General features: G+C 40.3%; 1 protein-coding gene across 2 annotated transcripts in view; it reads left to right on the plus strand.

Annotated features, from left to right (window-relative positions):
* The window catches only part of MPPED2 (metallophosphoesterase domain containing 2), a 167,375-nt gene extending 146,060 nt beyond the window's left edge, over positions 1-21,315 (plus strand). For both annotated transcript variants that reach the window (XM_058160863.1, XM_058160871.1), the window contains exons 5-7: positions 2,622-2,737; positions 15,212-15,325; positions 19,689-21,315. In XM_058160863.1, coding sequence (XP_058016846.1) covers positions 2,622-2,737; positions 15,212-15,325; positions 19,689-19,807 — 349 coding nt within the window. In that variant the 3' untranslated portion in view covers positions 19,808-21,315. The remainder of the gene's footprint in view (positions 1-2,621; positions 2,738-15,211; positions 15,326-19,688) is intronic.
* The last annotated feature ends 268 nt before the right edge of the window (positions 21,316-21,583 follow it).

Raw genomic sequence — 21,583 nt, forward strand, 5'->3', positions numbered from 1 at the left:
TGCAGCATGAAGGCCTCTTCCTCCACAGTCCACAAGGATGGGAGCGGTTGCCTTCCGAGGTTTGGGGAGGGAAGTGGGGCGCATTAAAAAAGGTAAAAGGGAAGTGGGTGGGTGCCAAACTGGCCATGGGGACTGCCAGGAAGGCCGCATGGAAGGCAGGCAAGCATGGCAGGCCGCAAGGAAGGGAATAGGCTGCTAGCTCCTTTCCCCACAGCCAGGTGGCCCTGCCATGCTTGCCTGCCTTCATGCAACCTTCCTGGCAGTCCTCATGGCCAGGCCCACATGCCTGCCTTTGCAAGTTGGTCAAGGGGACAACAGAAAGGCCGCATGGAAGGCAAGCAAGCATGTCAGGGCTACAGACCGCGGGGAAGGGAGTAGGGGAGGCAGGCTGGGATGGTTGGGGCAGGGGCAGCTATGTAGTCACAACTCACAGGCTTACCTGGCAGGCAGATCAGGGGTGCTCAGTTGGGGCGCAGTGCTTCAGGCAGGCAAGCTGCAAGCGAGGACCCACACAGTAGAAGTGAGGAGTGACTGGGTGGAATGGGGTGGGTGGAGCAAGCGAGCATCAGGCAGTCAGGGTGAGGAAACAGCGACTGGGGGACCAGTTCGGGGCGTGGCCAGCCAAGGTCGCTACCAGTTCGGTGATCCAGGCAGTTCGCGCAAACCAGTAGAAACCCACCGCTGACTTGCACCTATGGTTTTTTCTGCCTAAGTGTAAAACGGTGCTTTTCTCCACTTTAAATTTCATTTTTTTAGATAGGGCCCATTTTTCCAGTCTGTCAAAATCTTTGGATCCAGACTTTGTCTTCTGGGGTGTTGGCTATTCCTACTAGTTTAGTGTCATCTGCAAATTTGATTAGCTCCCCTTCTACTCCCTCATCTAAGTCATTTATGAAGATATTGAGGAGTACTGTGCCCAAGATGGAACATTACTCCACTGCTTACTTCTCTGAATGTAGATGTAGATTAAGGAGTGCTCGTTGACTATGGTTTGTCTGCCAATTACAAATCCATCTGGTGGTGATCTTCCTAGCCCTCTCTACAGATAATTATTTTCTTCATTTAACATTGTCTTCAGCTGTGGTTTGACATCAAATCGTGCTCAAAATGTTTTGTCCATAATATTTAACACATCTTACCATATTAAGAGGTTTTGCAGTGTCGTTATCAGATCAGAGCTAGAGATAAGAAATTATTCATGAGCTGGGCAATAAAGCACATATTTAATAGCTGCTAGAAAAAGCAAAGTCTTCTTCCAGTTGAGCTCAACTCCTGATGATTTCATAGATATGTCCATGTAAGGTTTTTGGCAGTTATAAGATTCACAGTTGTCTTTTTCCAAAACATGATTCAGGATGCCTATACACAATGCTGAAACTGAATAAATTAGCTTTAGTACTACAGGTTTTTATTAAAACCCTAACAACGTTTGCCATAAAAATAAAATGTCTTGATTAGAAACAACAAATACTACTGTTCTTGTTTTGTATTTATGTTGATACAAAGGGATTTGACAAAAATTGAAAGATGAGCTACCAATCTGCAGTTTGAACTTTTAAAATTATTAAAGTGAATTGAGCAGTCCAACTACTTAATTTGTGCCAATGCAGTTGAAGAAATTTTCAACTATAGCATCAAATCTATATGTAAATTACAGGTCCTGTGTCAGTGTAAAATAAAAAAATGCAAGGAAGTGGAAAATGGAGCTTCTAATACACTCTTGCAAATATGCTTACAAAATATATTAATCTGCAAACGACTTCAGTTATCTGAATTTCGTGCTGTATTTCCAGTTTGACTGCTTGGCAAGCTATTTCAAGGAATTCTTTCTATTAAGTGCATTCATGGAAGAGATCATCTCTCTCTTTTTTACCATCCAGACTGAATTGTCTCCCATAATCATAGAGATGACCATCTTTCTTTTGCAATTAGCATGGACTAAAGTCGGGTGGTAAAAGGACACTGTGACTTACCTGGGTTTTTTCCAGCCCATTCCTCTATGTAACGCGACTGACAGAAATATTAAATATAATAGTGCCATGGCAGATCAATTTGTTATATTGGAAGGTTAGATGTAAAGCAGGTTGATGATATCAAGAGTTTAAATTGTTTGATCCATTGCAATTAAAGAGACTTCCTGTTTTTGTCACCCAGAAACATTTATAGCAAGAGATTAACCCAGGGCAATGGAGATTCTGCATTTATTTGTCAAAGATCCATTGCCTACCATTATAATACCAAATCAAAACTCAAATGCCAAATATAATTTTAAGATAGACTTTCAATTACTCTAAGAATAACTTAAGTATCAGTGCCTTATAGAAAATTTTTAATTATAATTTGTATTGTTAGACTTACTGTATTTTGCTATAGGTTTTTAAAGAAACACTATGTGATAAAAAGAATGTTTAACATCCATCTTTTCTTTATTTAGAGATTGGCAGTCATGTTGGATTTACATGATTATGATTTAGAACTACTTCGTTAGAGGTTTTCTTCTACTTTTTATTTTTCGTTCTGAATGAGGGCTAGCTAGAGAAAATGTGCCTTGTTGTATAATTGTAAAACAGAAATAAGCCCTTCTTCCATAGTGGCATAAATTTATTTTCTTTCCTTCATAGGACACCATGGTTTAATGGATGGGGTTTTAATCTACCCAGAGGTCAATCTTTGTTGGACAAGTGGAACCTTATTCCTGAAGGCATAGATATACTAATGACCCATGGGCCTCCTCTTGGTGAGTATCACAATTAAACTAAGATCACTCTCAGCTGTATGCTTTAGCCCAGACATTAAGGGCATTCAGATAGATTGATTGATGCAAGGGCAAATGGGAGAGAACAGATGATTTTTCAATTCTATTGTATGCAGTGGTATCGTCAACTGGATTCTCTAAGTAAAACCTGATTCAGGCATAAATTCCTTTTGCTGATTTGCAGTGATGTTCTGGAAGGAAATTGAATCTCCATTTTAAATAGCAATAGCATTTAGACTTATATACTGCTTCCTAGTGCTTTACTTCCCTCTCTAAAACGGTTTACAGAGTCAGCGTATTGCTCCCAACAATCTGGATTCTCATTTTACCAATCGTGGAAGGATGGAAGGCTGAGTCAACCTTGAGCCAGTCAGGATCAAACTCCTGGAAGTGGGTGGAGTTACCCTGCAATACTGCATTCTAATCACTATGCCACCACAGCTCTTGTAGTGATATAGAAAATAACCTTACCAAAAAACCTCACTTTTTAATGAGGTTCTGAATTCTTACCCCAAATAAGATCTGTGAAGAGATGATAGTAATAATAGGGAGCACATTAAAATCCATGTAGTCCAGGCATGCCATAGATTGCACTGCTGAGCCCTTCCTTTGGCACTGTTTATACATATGGAAATTGCTTTGCTCTGGCATCCTCATTTAAAAGCCAGCATCAAAAGGCTAAGGTCAGTTATAGAAAAATTTCCAGGGCAATTGGAGAAGAACTATTCTGTCGGGTTGGAAGAAGCTACACTGTCAGCTTTACTTCTATGACCATTTAGGACATCAAAATGAGAGAAAAGTAACTTCTAGGCAAAAGCTGCAATGTATTAATGGCAGGTCTATCATCAGCTGACATTCATTCCCTTCTCCCCCATTCTCTGTGGAGGAGGTATTATTATATTTATAATATAAATATAATTATATTATTATTAATATTATATTAATATATTATAAATATTATTCCATTAACTGTGCTGCTTTTCTTCCTCTTCAAAGCTATCACCAAACCCACTGACAGAAAGTCACAGCCCATCCTCCCAATTTGGGTTGTTTGCTTTTCTCTGCCTGCCACTGTCAAAAAGAGTGACTCTAAAGCAGGGGTGTCCAAAGTTTTTTGAGTGAGGGCCAAATACAGAAAAATAAGCAAAGGCCCGGGCCACGGGGGGGGGGGAGGGGGGGGGCTAAATTTTTTGTACCAGTTCTGTGGGCGTGGCTTATTTTGGGGTGTGGCTTGGTGGTCATGTGACTGGTGGGCGTGGCTAACTCCTCATGTGACTGAGTGGATGTGGCTATGGGCATAGAAACTACTCAGAGGGCTAAAAAAAGTAATTTTTGACCAGTCCTCACACTTATGACCATCCTCACATTTATGCCCATTGCAGCATTTTTAACAACCATATCACTCATTTCACAACTGCTTCTCTTCACCACGGTTACAAGATAGGGTGCAAAATGTAAAGATAGTTGTAGGTGTGAGGACCAGTCAAAAGTGTGAGGACAGGTCAAAATAACTTTTCAGCCCTCTGAGTAGTCCCTATGCACAAAATGCTGCAACAGGCATAAATGATGACCGGTCATAAGTGTGAGGACTGGTCAAAAGTGCGATATAGTTTTTGTCTGGAGACATTCTGCACACTTCCCCCCACCAACGCTGTTCGGCCCCTCGCCGCCCTCACCTGTTTCTCGATGCCGGTCTTCTTCTTTTCCGCCAGGGGAGTCCCAGCTGCTTTCTATCAGTCTGCAGGGTGCAAAACTGTCACGCTGGGAGATCCTGCAGCATGCAAAGAAGCCCCCAAGGGTCCCTCGGTTTGGGCACAGGTTTGGGAGCAGAGCCCCCAAAGGGCTTTGAAGCTGCTCCGAGTACAGAGTGCACACAATAGCCTCAAGCCACAAGAGTTTTGCAGCCAGCCAGTCCTTCTCAGAGGCAGACAAAATGAAACAGAAACAAGCCAAGCGGGTGAGAGACACCTTCAAAGGCAAACAAACAAAAAAACTTCCCTTTTGGGAAGAGGCAGCGCTGTGCTAGGAAGGCCGGCTGTTCTCCCCCTCCGAGGGCCTTGTGGGTCAGCCAGGAGGCTTTGGCCCCTTGGAGGAATGACCCTGGCAATGCCCCATGGGGCACAGGGGCCACCAGCCGGCCAAGCTGCCTTGGGCCCAAAAGACTCTTTGCGAGGAAGGGCTTCATCCCCCTTGGGCATCCCGGCATCCCAGGATGTTGCCATCTTCCCCAGCTGTGGCAACACTGCGGGGGGTGGGGTGGGGTGGGGTGGGTCTCTTCGGCTCTCTCCCAGAGCCTCCTTGGTCACTCAGCTTCCCGGACAAGGCCCCAACTCAGCTGCGCCCCCCCTCACCAGGCGTCGAGGGATTCCCACCAACTGAGCTGCATCGCCGGGGGAGGGGGGGGAGGCGGTGGCTGGAGAGGGACAACCCGCCTTCGCCGCCCCCCACCCAGAGGTTCTCCGGGAGCAAGCGTCCCGTTCCGCCGGGCGCCTACAGCCCAGTGGCAGAATGGCCGCCCGCAGCCCGGGTGGGCGGGGGTCGCCCCAGCGGAGCCTCCCCGCATCTGCAACCGGGGGAGTGGCGGCGTTGCCATCTTCCCCAGCTGTGGCAACCCCGCGGGGGGCGGGGTGGGGTGGGTCTCTTCGGCTCTCTCCCAGAGCCTCCTTGGTCACTCAGCTTCCCGGACAAGCCCCCAACTCAGCTGCGCCCCCCCTTACCAGGCATTCCCACCAACTGAGCTGCATCGCCGGGGGAGGGGGGGAGGCGGTGGCTGGAGAGGGACAACCCGCCTTCGCCGCCCCCCACCCAGAGGTTCTCCGGGGAGCAGAAGCGTCCCGTTCCCGCCGGGGCGCCCCCTACAGCCCAGTGGCAGAATGGCCGGCCCGCAGCCCCGGGTGGGCGGGGGTCGCCTCAGCGGAGCCTCCCCGCATCTGCAACCGGGCGAGGGGGGGCGGTGCCGTCTTCCCCCGCTGGGGCAACACCCCGGGGGGCGGGGGGGGGGGGGGCTCTTCGGCTCTCTCCCAGAGCCTCCTTGGTCACTCAGCTTCCCGGACAAGCCCCCAACTCAGCTGCGCCCCCCCTTACCAGGCATTCCCACCAACTGAGCTGCATCGCCGGGGGAGGGGGGGGAGGCGGTGGCTGGAGAGGGACAACCCGCCTTCGCCGCCCCCCACCCAGAGGTTCTCCGGGGAGCAGAAGCGTCCCGTTCCCGCCGGGGCGCCCCCTACAGCCCAGTGGCAGAATGGCCGGCCCGCAGCCCCGGGTGGGCGGGGGTCGCCTCAGCGGAGCCTCCCCGCATCTGCAACCGGGCGAGTGGCGGCGTTGCCATCTTCCCCAGCTGTGGCAACCCCGCGGGGGGCGGGGTGGGGTGGGTCTCTTCGGCTCTCTCCCAGAGCCTCCTTGGTCACTCAGCTTCCCGGACAAGCCCCCAACTCAGCTGCGCCCCCCCTTACCAGGCATTCCCACCAACTGAGCTGCATTGCCGGGAGGGGAGGCGGTGGCTGGAGAGGACAACCCGCCGCCGCCCCCACCCAGAGGTTCTCCGGGAGCAGAAGCGTCCCATTCCCGCCGGGACCCTCGGCAGCCCCGGCAGCGGGGCCCACTCAGCAGCTCAACCCTCCCATCCTCCTCCGCTCCGCTCCCCCGCCCGTCCAGCCCTGCTCTGCCGACCCGCCCGGAGAGCCTACCTGCGCGGCGGCGCGAGCCGAGGGCGCCCGGAGCAGCGCTGGAACTCTGCCGCCCGCCCGCCTCCTCCTCTGTCTGGTGGGCCGGGCTGGAGCCGTGGGCGACCCGGGCGCCCCCTACAGCCCAGTGGCGGAATGGCCGGCCCGCAGCCCCGGGTGGGCGGGGGTAGCCTCAGCGGAGCCTCCCCGCATCTGCAACCGGGCGAGCGGCGGCTTCCTTGGGGGCCAGGACGGGGGCCGCACCCCACTGTCCACCGAGAATTTGCTGCGGGCCAATAAAAACTGACCCGCGGGCCGCAGTTGGCCCGCGGGCCGTAGTTTGGACACCCCTGCTCTAAAGATTGCTCCAATTATTGCACAATTGCTCTTATCCCTCACATCAGCAAGATTCTGCTTAAAGGGAATTACCAGTTATCCAAACCAGCTTCTGAAAGGATCGTGGCACCCACGACCGTATTGTAGATCTGCACTAGATCCTGGGAGAAAAAAATCATACAAATCAAGTCATTTACATATGCTTCACTGATTACAAGAAAGCTTTCAATTCTGTTGATCACGAGAAGCTATGGATAAATCTATAAGACCTTGGGGTACGAGTACATCTAGTCAAGTTGGTGCAATCACTGCACACAAGTCAGGAAGCCCCAATGCGCACATTGTACGGTGACACTGATTGGTTTAAGATAGAGAAAGGAGTGTGACAAGATTGTATTTTCTCCCCCTCATTCAACCAGCATGCTGAAATGATCATGAGGAAGCTCTATCTGGAGAATCAAAAATCAGGATAAAATGATGATACAACTCTCCTTTCAAAAACCAAAAAAGACCTGGAATATCTGATCAAGAAAAAAGTTAGAATGTTGGTTTCTTTTTAAAAAAGACCAAGCTCATGACTACTGCAAGGAATGGAAACATCAAAAGATAAATTGACAGTGAAGAGATTGAATGAATGGAAAAATTTCCTAGGATTGCAGATAGCTCAAACCAGTGAATACAGCCCAGAAATAAATCATTGGATTGCACTGGGTCACACAGCAATGATGAACATGAAGCAAGAAAAAAAAAAAGCAAGGATGTTTTCCTGGCAACCAAATGTAGGTTAGTCTGCTCTTTGTGTCCCATAGCTACCTATGACTGTGAAAGTTGGATCTTAAAAAAGCAAGGTAGGAAGAAAATCAACTTGTTTGAGCTGTGGTGCTGGAGAAGGCTCCTGTGTATCCCTTGGACAACCTAGGTGACTAACAAGCAAGTACTGTATCACATAACACCAGACATGTCACTAGAAGCCAAAATCATGAAACTGTGCCTCACTTACTTTGACCATGTCATACAGGGGAATTCACTGGAGAAAGCAATTATATTTGGAAGAGTTAGTGGTAAAAAGAAACCACTAAGAACACAATGGCTGGACACCATCAAAGCTGACACCAGCCAGAGCATAGAAAAACTCAAAGAAGCAGTGCAAGATCTGAAGATCTGGAGAGACCTGGCCCATAGAATCGCCAAGAGTCAGACATGATTGAATGGATAACAACATCATTGCTTGCAAGTCATCAGGGTACTTCTACCCCATTGTGGATATAATTATAATTATATATGGATATAAGAGTTTTAAAAAAAGGAAATTTCAGCTAGTCCCTCTTTTTCAAACCAGCCTATCTTACAGAGTAGTTGTATGGAAAAATGAGAGGAGGGAACCTTAAGCTCCAGAAGAAAGGTCCTTAATACAGGACCTTAAGCTCCAGAAGAAAACCCAGCATATAAATTTAACAAACAAGACTAGTTAGACTAGTTATGCCAGGGCTGTCAAACTCCCAGCCCGTGGCCCAGATGCATCATGTGCTGGCCATGCCCGGTTTAGCAAAGGGGGAAAAAGTCCCGATACGTCATGTGACGCCGCCATCATGACGTGAGTTTGACACCCCCTGAGTTATGCAGTTCTTAAACAAACTGGATCGTAATTCGTGTTTATAAGCATTATGCCAAAATTTGTAAAAATGTACACATGGGTTAGATTATTTTGGTAAGACATAACCATAGAAACCAACTGGAAGTTTCACTGTGTTGTAATGTAGAATTAACCAAATTTGACCCAGATAAAAACACCTCTGAAGTTGATTAAATAATATTAAGGAGAAATGTGCAGCCACCATATTTGATTTAGCTCTTCCTTCTCTTAGTTCTTTCTTATCCCTTTAATCTTTATAAATGCAGAATATTAGACCTCAAACCTTTGCTATAATTGAAGCCAGATTTATTGATTTTTTTTCATTACCTATAGACCTTAATGGTTTTCTTTTTACTAGTAGTCAATTATTACTTTCCTTAAAGGCCTTTTAATATTCTCCTGTATTACAGTTTTACTTCTACAGTTTCAAAACTAAGAAACTATTGCTGCAAATGATAGTTATTGCCTTTTTAAATAAATACTTTCAGTAGAATAAAAGTGTACAAAATTAAAAGAATAAGAAAAATAATAGAGAAAAAAATAATATAACAAAAAGAATTATGACTTCTGCTTTTCCTTCTATCAAGTAATTGATATCTTAGAAGAGAATATCTGTAGCTCAGGGTGGAACTGGGGAGCCCTTGGTGCTCTGAGCTTGGTTGTTTCCTTCAAGATGTTTTTTTAATCCAACTAGGTATTATAATCAGTGTGAGTAAGTGTGGGATTTGTTCTCTATTTATATACTGTAGTGTGGTTTTCTTCTTGGTAGTTCCTTTAATTGGGATATGATTTTCTGTTCGATTGTTTGCCTGGTATCTTTTGTTTGCCTGCTTATATAGATGGTGGTTGAATATATGTTCCGGTCCTTTTGTTTCCTTCTCAACCTTTTTATTGTCTCTGTTGAATGGTACATAAATATGCTTTCTCTGTCTATTGAAGGCTAATCTCTCTCAATGCCAAGCTTCTAGGAATTCCCTAGTGGTTTTGGGTTTAGGTTAGTCTAAGATGTTTTTGGTTGAGTTTGTCCATATATTGTAAGATTAAGGAGTTTGCATTATGTGTTCTTATTGCTAGTAAGTATTCATGGATGCATTCTGTTAATCTTCTGCTACCTTTCTTATATAGTAACTCTTCCAGTCTACACTATACAGACCCCTGGTTTGTTTGTTTTTCTTGGGCTCCTGAGTCTTTTGGCTTACTTAAAATGTTTTGGAGGGCTTTAGTTAGTTTGCATACTGTGGTAATGCCATATAATTGTAGTAGTCTGTTGATTGTTACTGAGGTTTTTTTTGATGTATCATAGTTATCCTTTTCATAGCTTTTGTTGGATGTGCTGTAGTAAGGTCAAACACTTTCTGATAAAGTTGTGTTTTTGTTGAAAGTTGTTGTACAGGCAGTCTGTTTCCTTTTTCTGATGTTGGTTGCTGCAGCTTAACAATTTCGTGTACTCATCTGAATAATGTTCTTACACAATATAGTACTTGTTAGAGAATGGGCTATTAATTTGTACTGTTTTTCAATAGACTTGTGTTTTATGTTGCTATCATTTCTTCTGCTGATAAGGATAGCTAGGAAAGGTAGTGTGATGGGTTTTTTCCCCCAAAATAAAATATCCCCTGATAATAAGCCCAATCAGGCTTTTGAATGAATGGCAATAAGGCCAAACGCTTATTTCATGATTCAAAAAAAATATAAGACAGGGTCTTATTTTCGGGAAAACATGGTATTCATGTGACTTCTTTAGTTGTTTCTTTATTATGATGATGAAGGTGTTATCTACTGTACATCCTAGGCCTGGTTCAGTGTTTTGAGTTATGTGAGTGGGAGTGCTGTAGTTTCCAGATACCGCAATACACTCTCTGTCATGAGTCCTGAGAGTGGAACTCATGAATGTCAATATATTTGTCACCAAGCTGAAAGATTAATGAGGTCCATGATTCTGGATATTGTGATCTTAGTGTATTTGGCTAGGTCAGGTGTGTTGCCATGGATTTTTAATTAGTTCTGAATCTGAATGCTGTGAAATCGAATGGACCATACTTTCATTTTCGATTTTTAAATCTTTGATTTTTCTGGAAGCATTAACTCTGAGGGTTAGTGAATATTTTATTAACTCCATTCTGTGAGATATCCAAACTTCTTTGTAACTATGTTGTATGTTAAAGTCCATGGCTTTATGGATGATACAGTTGGATCAATGATGCAATTGGAGTAATGTTGGTCTTGTGTATTTTGGCAAGGCAGGTTCACTGATTTTCATCTACCCCCATTCTTCTTTAGTTATTTGACCTTTCATGGTTAGATTATTGAGGGTTATCTTGATTGTTTCTGTATTGGGTTAGTATTTATTCGGATGTAGGTTTCTTTGTCTTCCGGTAATTCTTTGGCTTTTTGTATGTATTGTGTTCTGCCCATGATAACCTGTATATTGTGTTCTGTCTGTGATAACTTTGGTTCATCCTTTTCTGCTGGGAGCTTGGTTTAAAACTGCGGTCCTTCTTTCAGTTTTTGGGAGCTGCTTTGAGTTGCTTCTACTTTGTGGTTCTTCTGGTGTGGTGATATGATTGTCTTCCTTATTTTTTGAGTCTCGGAGGCAAGTCTTATAGTTTTAAATACTGCTTGTAAATCTGCAAAGAATTCATAGTGCCCAAAACAGCCTGTTTTACATTCAGAACAGAACATATGAAATTCTGTACTTTGAACATTTCAGTGTGAAATGTTTGTACAGCCTTTATCCACATAATTAATCGCAATATGTATCAGATGAGAAACAGTAAAGGAGAAAGTTAAACCAAGAATTTGTAGTTTTAATTGCTGCATTTAAATAAGCAATCAATTGCAAATCATCCAAAGTTCTATCAGTGGATCCTTTTATATCTAATAATACAGTATCTTTCTTATGTTTTCCTTGTTAAAGACAGAAATTCCTAACCAGTGATTTACCTTTATGTTGTCATAACATGAAGAGTCCTTTCCTATAGCATAAGAGTAATTCTACAGCAACTGATCGGTGCACTCTCTTCCCAGTGTGGGGAGAGGGTGAGGCGTATAAAACAGATCTATGCTCTGCGGGCCCCGCTGTAACCATTAAAACTGCGGCCTATAGTTTTTTTATAAATCCAGGTGGCTGTGTCGCTTTCATTCTCATCTTTCTCAACTGCCCTTTCCATATGACAATGAATATTGGTGGTGCAATAAGATTTTGCATTGCAAAATCTGTATAATATCTGCAGATTGAAAAGAATATAAAAGTGTGCACATACTTACATCAATGTAACATGGAGAAAATAATGAAGAAGAATTAATGTAAAGAAAGATAGCAGGTTTTTCAGCATTCTTCTCTTTGGAGAAGTCTAAAAGGCAGTTAAGTGCATCCACTCTATATTATACAATAACCTCTTCACACAAGGTGTGTACAGAATGCTATTAGCATAATCAGCTACAACACTTAAAAATATGAGATACACAAATTGATGACAGACCTCTATGCAAACATACCACAAAATTATAATGGCTATTGTGTTATGCAATCCTACCATGCCTGGTATATATAGTACATCTACTTGTTTACCATATTTTGTACCATACCCTTATCAAAGTCCCTGGAGTAGAGTATAGAAAGATAATTAAACTGTACAATATTAAAATACAAGAGAATATTAAAAACAAATTTAAAATGGCAAAGCAACAATAATGGCAGCAGCGTAAAAGCTTTAAAGCATATACTCTACAGCTCGCATCACTGTTGAACATATGGCTCTCCTTAGCAGATATCCATTACATCTCATTTAGTAGGAGCACTCAGAAAAGGGCCTGTGAAAATTATCAATCTGCATTGGTATATCTAGGAGAAGACAATCTTTTATATACTTTAACCACAGTATAATTTAGGGAATTAAATATTAATGCCCATATTTTGAAATCAATGGTATAATGGTAGAGGAAATGACCTTAGGAAACAACAGAGATGCAGACAGAATTATCAGCATGTAAAAGTTGTTTCATCTTACAGAAGTTGGGATGACATGGGAAAGCAACTCTTAGAAGGGAATTCCCTAGTTTTATGGAAAGTAAAAGGAACGAATGAGCGAAATACTTTCTTTCAAGTCCTGCAAGATTTTGATAATGTAACCATACAACAAAGATAGCAATAGACTCTTGATTTTCTTGACTGGACTATCTCACAGGCTGATATTAATCTTGCAATCATGGAAACTGTGAGCATTCTAGAACAAGCTAACTCCAAAAATGTTAGGCATTTCTCGAAAGAATGTTAAGGAATTCTTGAAAGCTTGACATTCAGAGAAATCAGCCATCAATAGGCACATAGCAATAAAACATATTTACAAACCATTTAAGAAACAATACAAAAGTTAAGAAGGAAAGACCAGAACACGTTCTTCCGCAGCAGCCAATCTCACGATTAGCATCAGTCAAACAATCAAGGAGAAAACATTAGCCTAAACTGGGAACTACCAAGGAAAAATCCACTAAAATTGGCAGGGCAAGCTAAAGATATGTAAACGGAGTAAACTCCACACCCATTTGCATTGGTGATGTTACCTAGTTGGGTAATGAAACATCTTTCAAGCTAACAATCAACCTCAGAAAGCACAGAGGACTTCACAATCAAGACATCTTCTTCTTTCCCTTTGCTCTTTGATCCCATTTAATCCCCAAGTCCATAAATCATCATTTCAGTCTTTTCTTCTTTCAACAAAAAGGCCATATAAGGCTTTCAATCTTTTTTTAAAAAATATTTTTATTATTTTTCCCTAATCAAAATGATCAACTTTATCACAAGCTCAATCAGTTTTATAATCCAATCTTGCACTGTGGGTATTTCATTATAATCTTGCTGCATTACTATATACTATATTAATTGCCCATATTCTTTTCTGTTCATTAGCTACAAACACAATAGAAGCAATTCTTATAATCAACATTTGTAGTCCATTTCATCATATGGTCTTTTAGCTGTTCATCCTCAAATCTTAATAACAAACTTATATTTAATAATAATAATAATAATAGTATTTTAATTTTTTAAAATAGTTTTTAATAGTTAATTTCTTTAACTATTATATGATCATCATTTATACAGTTTTACTTCAGATTCAGTTTTCCTCTTCTTGATTCCAATTGTCCTTTCATCCATGTTAAAACTCTTAGCTGATTATAAGAAACCATTGAAAATAATGTCCTTTTCCTAGTTGTTCTCTCATCTTCTACAAGTATCATGTATTAATACAGCCTCGTATGTCAGCCATTTTTCTTTATCTGCTGTGTTTCTTCTAAAAAAAAAGCTTCTTGTGTGGATGTCAGTGTTGATATCTTTGGACCCAGTCTAGATTTATATTTGTTTGATTTTCCTAATTACATATTTTTCAGGTAATGATTTTGAAAATCTAGATTTCCTTCTACTTTGCCATATGGAAATAATAGTTATTATTCTGATTCTGTAGTTTCTATCAGTGTGCGAGTGACCATATGCAAAAGTACTCTATTCACTTCAGCTGGGAAACCCACTGCATTTCCATAGTATAGAATTACATAATGGTGCCTCCTCCTAGATTTGTAAAAGGATCACAGTAAGAAAGTAGCCATCTCACAATCTGGCACTGTTTAGCAGGGCAATGTAAGCGAGACTTTTTAAAATGCTCAAGCCACTATTGTTTGGAGACCTTTTCTAGGTTGTCTATACATACAAGCATGGACAACACTTCCATTGGCATGGCTAGAGAAATTCAATCACTGTGCTTACATGCACAGAGTTAGACTAAGGCAATCTGGAAAGTCTTCCAGGGTGGTGCAGTGTTGAGTGCAGTACGGCAGGCTACTTCATGAGTTATGAGCCATGGTGGCACAGTGGTTAGAATGCAGTACTGCAGACTGCTTCAGCTGCCTGCCGGTTGCCTGCAATTTGGCAGTTCAAATCTCACCAGGGTCAAGATTGACTCAGCCTTCCATCCTTCCGAGGTGGGTAAAATGAGGACCCAAATTGTGAGGGGCAATATGCTAATTCTTTAAACTGCTTAGAGAGGGCTGTAAAGCAGTATATAAGTCTAAGTGCTATTGCTATTGCTATCTCAGAGTTTTAAGAAGGGGCGCTTTGCTTCGGCTAACATGTCCTGCTGTACACAGCACGACACTTCAGACATGTTGGATCCACCATTCACAATCAATTTTGGGGGAGGTCAGTTGCCCATGAAGCATGGAAGATAAGAATAAGAAAGGCTAGTATAAGCTTTACAAAACATAATATATATAGTATTGCCTAAGATAATCATATATCATGGAATGTTTAGTGTATGCATATTGTTCTAAAGGCCCATCAGATTTCAAGAGATAGGGCCAGTTCACATGATCTCACACATACATGGATGTTGCTTTGTATGTTAGATATTTGTAATAGCTGAACTATCAAGTGCTTAGGGAATGTAACTCTGTAAGCCATCGTTATCTGATCAATTGGCAATCGCCATTAAAGACAAAGCAAAGGATAGTTGAGAAGGTATACCACTATCAAGAATACATATTTAATAGCCTTATGTTATATAGATGAATCTGTGCAATTAGCTTAATCAAATTGTGTAGCAAAATATATTATTTGGAAAGGCAGAGGTAGAATTCAAAAAGAATAATGCCCATAACTTTAAAAAAATATGCCAATGAAAAGTTTCTTAAAAGCCATTGTATATTATAATGGTGATCAAATTACAGATAATGTAGTAAACCCTCTTTGACTTACTGCTTCCTGAAAGTCTGTATTAAACTTAATCTACATGTAGAAAAATAAGACAATCAATTTTATCATACTTTTAGGGTTCCGAGACTGGGTTCCAAAGGAGCTGCAGAGGGTTGGCTGTGTGGAATTGCTAAACACTGTACAAAGGCGAGTAAGACCCAAACTCCACGTGTTTGGAGGTATCCATGAAGGTAAGCAATCCATGAAATAAGATGCCTTGTGACGAGAAAATATTAGAGTCATTCTTTTTGGTATTTTATGTCAGAAAAGGGTTTCAAATAGAATGAAGTTATTTTTTTAAAAAATTGATCATGTATGAGATAGAAAATTTGACATTTAAACCAATATTAGAGCTGAAGATGAAGCAATGGGAGGTAAGGAGAACGCTGCGTCACAGGAAGTGGCCTGGTGCCATTGAGTCAATAATAGGAAAGCACAGATTTGATTGTACCAAGTTATTTACCATCCTGATAAATGCTACATGTAGTAGACAAATAAAGGTAGTCCTCCACTTACAACAGTTCATTTAGTGACCATTCAAAGTTACAATGGCACTCAAAATACTGACTTATGATTGTTTTTCATACTTGCAACTGTTACAGTATCCCTTTGGTCACAAGATCAAAATTTAGATATTTGACAAATGGTTCATATTTATGACCATTGCTGTGTCCCAAAGTCATGTGATCACCTTTTTTGACTTTCTGACAAGCAAAGTCAGTGGGGAAGCCAGATTCACTTAACAACCGAGTTACCAACTTATCAATTGCAGTGATTCACTTACCAACTGAGGCAAGAAAGGTCATAAAATGGGGCAAAACTCACTTAACAAATTTATCTAACAACAGAAATGTTAGGCTCAGTTGTGGTCGTAAGTCAAGGACTATCTGTACAATGCCCACTTTATGGCTTTTGTCCATGTTATTCTGGGGATTGAAGCTTCCCTATGAATCTTGTACAAGTTGCAAATACGAGTAACATCTTTAAATCATTTAGAGCCTTTCGGATAAAAGAGCCCATTTACGTTTGAAGCAAGTGGTTTCATTCTGCATATGTTTTTTATAGAAAGTTCAAGATGTGAACAACATAACCCAAATAGCAGAGCAGATGAAGAAATAACAAGTGAAGCGGGTGTGTGGATGTGTGTGGAGTTATAATCTGGTTTAAATTTCAGATGTTTTTAAATAGCGTGTGTATTTTTTAGATAAGCTTCTCAAAATATCCTGCTTTAATGTTAAATTAAAAGCAGGGACATTTCTAGCACACAAATCTGGTTATGGGGTAGTGAGAAATTCCTTCAAAAAAACTAAGCAGAAGTTTTAAATATTTAATGAACTTTAGTCGCGTTTATATCCCAGTGAGACAAATACTGCAAATGCTGCCTTAGAGAGCAGAGAGAGAACAATGTTGTGACCCCAGAGCTAAAAATTATATATTTAAATGCTTTATATTGCGTACCTCCCTTTTTGTGGAAATTTCTTACGGTTTTTAATTAAGCTCTCCGTGAGCACGCAGCTCTGGAGAACTTTATACACAAGATGTCCAGTTGATTGGTATGGATGCTTCCCCCCTCCCCCGTTTGCATTATTTTAAAGCAACTAGATTTTTATGCCAGTGTTATATAAAGCCTTTCAGATAGGTTTTCGTAATGAGAAATGCTGACTAGCCCTTAACCACAGCAGCATCCATGTAAAAAATAAGACAAACTGTATAATTTTATATAAATACTGATGCTTGGGTATTGTTAAGTAAATGACGGAAGAAACAAGTATTTTATTAGAGCATGGAAACTGCCTGCAGCTTTTGTAGTTCTCTTCCACATTGAAAGTAATCAAACTTCCACTAATAATAGAATTAGCTGATGGAGAGATCATTATGGAAAGCTATTGTGAGGCTCAGCATTATACAATTTAAGTTTATGACTAGGGTGGTAACACACACATTAACTATAAAAGAGATTTAATGAGTATTCAAGAGCATTGAGATGATAACAGTTTCTACTTATATGAGTAGATCTCTTCGAACATAATGAAACTTCTCATTAAAATACTATTATTACATCATCATCATCATCATCATCGTTGTTGTTATTATAACTTAAACATCACATACCCTATTATACTTTAGGTATATGGCTATACCTAGCCATAGAAAAATATGGAAAGTAGAATCATGTCTGTAGCTGACAACATGGTTGGACAAGTGTGATTCCCTAACTTAATTGTACAGCACAATGTGTAGAAAAGATTAGAGGAAAGGTTGGTATTGGTTGGTTGGCTAGTTTTCTGTTTTTAAGACCACACATATATATCCCCACATATTCAGTATGTCTCTTTGGATCAGAATCAAAATTATGTTTCCTTTAATTCAGTTCATAGTTAACCTATAAATATTCATGCAACCCTTACATTATTTGGGATAAGCAGTTGAGGATTTCAGCTTTTCACTATTTATTAAAAAGCAAAATCATAGATCACACAGAGGATCTATTTTAAAAACAACTCAAAAGGATTTTTTTTTTGAGAGAGAGAGATTGCGTGTACAACAGTTGTGAAATAATTGTTCTCAGAAGTATAGATTTAACCCTCAGTACTTTAATTATTAATTGCAAAGATTTGCACTGAATGTATAGAACGAATAATGTAAAACAGTATTTCCTACAGTTTCACTGATTCTTCTAACATTTTAATTTTAACTTAAGGGTAAATTGTATAAGGTTATTTTCACATGAAAGGACCTATTTATTTATTTAAGTTTGTATGACCTCTCACTCACCATGAATTTCTGGACAATTAACAGAAGGTTATACATTTAAAAACAGAACAGAAAATATGAAAGCATATTGCACAGAGTCCTGGGACAGCATATTGAAAAGAGGTCTCCCTCTTTATAGATCCAATATCCTGAAAGTATCACCAGCACCGGAGGAGAATCATGGACATGCTCTTGTGTGCTTTTTTGCCACACAAACACACACACATATAATGTCTAAGTTACTATAGAGTCTTCTAATGCCGAGGATGGCATTGTGGGAGCTTTTACGTTTTTTCTATCTTCTGAAGATGAAGAGCATGGTTTGATCATGGAAAATTGAATCAGAGCTTTTAAGCTTCTTTTGTGAGCCCGGAAGAAAGATCCAACCCTGAAGAGAGTGAAAAAAAGTATGCAGGGAAGAGTTTCAACACCATCCAGCATTGTCTGGTCCTGTTGACAAATTTCAGAATAAGTAGAAAATTATACCAGGCCTTTACTCTGTAATCAGCAACGAAGCAAAAGACAACATCACAGCACCAGGTTCTACATTGCAAGGATCTTAGGAAAGTCCTCTGCTTTGATTCTCCCTTTTTTGCCATTTTCCCACCAATTTATTGATAGCATTTTATGCCGCATATATATGGCACCTGCAATGAAACAGGTTGTTGAGCAAAGGGGAACATATTTATGATCTGAGTACCCTCAAAATGATGCTATAGAGAACTGCACACCAGAACAACTAGACACAAGAACAGTTTTTTCCCAAACGCCATCACTCTGCTAAACAAATAATTCCCTCCACACTGTCAAACTATTTACTAAATCTGCACTACTATTAATTTCATCATTCCCATCACCCATCTCCTTCCACTTATGACTGTATGACTGTAACTTTGTAATTTATATTGATATTGTTTCCTGATTCTTATTTGTACCCTATGACTATCATTAAGTGTTGTACCTTGATGAAGGTATCTTTTCTTTTATGTACACTGAGAGCATATGCACCAAAACAAATTCCTTGTGTGTCCAATCATACTTGGCCAATAAAAAATTCTATTCTTTTCTATTCTATTAAATCAGCGTTCACCAACCTTTCCTATTTCATTTGTGGAGTGGGGCTGTGAGCGTTTGCATGAGTGGGGCTGCGAGTGCCGACACCCACCTCTCACATGAGTGGGGATGTGCACATGCACTCCCACCACTCACGCAGTCTGGTTGTGAATTCGCCACAGACCCACAGTGGACTATGTCCACAGTTTGGGGACCCCTGTTTTAAATAGTACTATCCCCCAAATGCTGATGAAGTCCACAGACAAGATTCTAATGGACTAGTGGAAAATCTGAATGACGTTTGAATTTATTAAAAAATGTTTGGAAGGCAATGGGAAGTTTTTGCCGAGTTCTCTGAAGTGACTTCATGATATATCAGGTAGCTAAATTGCCAATGTAATGAAAGACCAATTAACACCAATTAAATTAAGCATTCTCTTACATCTAACTTTATATGCGATGAACTTAAAAACAAGTTTAGAAATAATTCCTATAATGTAAAACAAAGGCAGCTTTGTCTTCTTAACTTTTTTAAGTTCATACTAAAGCAAAATTTTACTGCTTAAAAACCCAGGGAAAGAGTTATGTGGGTGATTTTAGATTACTGAAAATACATTAAAAGGTTTAACTGAATGCAGTTTCCAAAGCGTCCTTAGAACATTTTCCCCTCCTTTTGTCACTGAAAGGGTATTATACTAGGTCAATGTTTGTTCGCATCACAGTAAATGTGACACATTTTCTCTACAGGTTACGGCATTATGACAGATGGTTACACAACGTACATTAATGCCTCAACGTGTACAGTCAGCTTTCAGCCAACTAACCCACCAATTATATTTGACCTGCCAACGCCACAAGGATCATGAAAGACCGCTACTCCACTGGGGAAGGTCTATAAACTGCCATTTTTCTAATTACAAAACGTTCATTCTCTTAACATGTTTCTTTACAAATAATGTAGGGCTTTTTTGTAAATTGTTGTTACAGAGAAAAAAAAAAAGATAGGGGTTGTGCTTTTTCTTTTCTCTCTCTCTCTCTCTCTCCCTCTTTCTTTTGGAAATGCAGTATCCATTTGAAAATTGATAAAACATTGTGAATTTGTAAAATGAAGTTTTATGTTATCTTAATTAACTTGCCATTGTAAATTGTTAGTGTTCTCAAAAGGACAGCCAAGCTTTCTTTTAATGAGTGAGACACCTTATTTTAATATTATTAAATAAGATTATAAAAGGCATTGTTTAAAAAAAAACACCCAGATCCAAATTTGCACAACTTTTATTGTTTTATGGGGGGGAGGGGGGAATTTCCAATGATAAAATGCCATTCTTTTCTCATTTTTATTAGCATGTATATGTTCCGTGAATCAGAGGTTGGAATATGTCCCTGTGCAAATGCACATCACAATTCAATATTCAATGAAATGTGTTGAAAACGTTTGGAATTGATGGTTCTAGATATGCTTACATCTGTGCTAGGCTGTGGTCACAGAGTTATTAAACTGGACGTGGATTCTCCATTCATTTCAGTGAATCATCTCCCTTTCTTGAAAAGAATTCTTGATCTGGAAGAATCTTTACCCATCAGAGCTCTTGTGCCCACAGCTGATTGCTGGATCAGGGGTCAGTTTTTTGATTGATACATAAGCGTTCTATGAAATTCTGCTTATTAATGGTATTACAGTAGTGAGGGGGAAATAGCTTTCTAGGTTTAGTTTGTCTGCCTGCTTTAATGATCCGTTAGATAGCAACATCCTGTATATGATTATCTAAATTGTCCCAATTTGGGTGAGTTTCTTAAATTATTTTAGTTTTAAAAAAATATGGGAATGAAAACTGCAATGAGCAGGTGTTCCATGCAGTAAAAACATGTAAATGTGGACTCCTTTTAAATATGGATTTTTATATATATTTTTTGTGCATTATAACAAAGCAAGGCATATAATATTGCCAGCGTAGCATCTCCAAAATTATGCTGTATAGCACATCTAAATTATGACGGATGTGATACATTTTTTCCAATCGCTCAAGGCCTTCAAGAGCTTGAGTTTAAAATCTTTGTGCAGTTTCGGGCATGTATAGAATCAAATAAATACAATCAAGCCTAACTAAAATAAGGCTTTGTTGTCCTTTATATTTAAAATATTATTGAATTGTCTTTCCATTTCTTTTTTTCTTATTTTGCACTGTGTGTAAATGCAATCTTGCTAGCACAAAATATTGTTGCAGATAGTTACTTCTGTTCTATCACTGTAAATGCTATTGAGCTTTCTTCTGTTTTATGTTATCTTCATGGAATTTAGGAAAGCAGGTGTTTCTTTAAATTTATTGCGATATTATATATCTAGCGGCCTTTATATGCAAATAAAATTGCAAGATTTTTAAATATTTAACTGTCTGAGCATATTTTTATGATTTGGAAAAATTAAATACTTGTTCTTATGGATGCACTCAGCACAACACTACAAAATAATGCTATACCCAGCTCAGTACTCCTCAGGGCTGTTGGATGCAGTAATCAGTGAATCATATGCATTGTTGTGTAGGAATTTAGCACCCACCCCCCTCCTAGAAGAATGAAATATTCTAGGAAATATTTTAAAAAGCAGAATATTATACCTTCCTGGATGAGAAAAGGAGAAACAT

Source organism: Ahaetulla prasina, chromosome 1, assembly GCF_028640845.1.
Source record: "Ahaetulla prasina isolate Xishuangbanna chromosome 1, ASM2864084v1, whole genome shotgun sequence".
Taxonomy (NCBI): domain Eukaryota; kingdom Metazoa; phylum Chordata; class Lepidosauria; order Squamata; family Colubridae; genus Ahaetulla; species Ahaetulla prasina.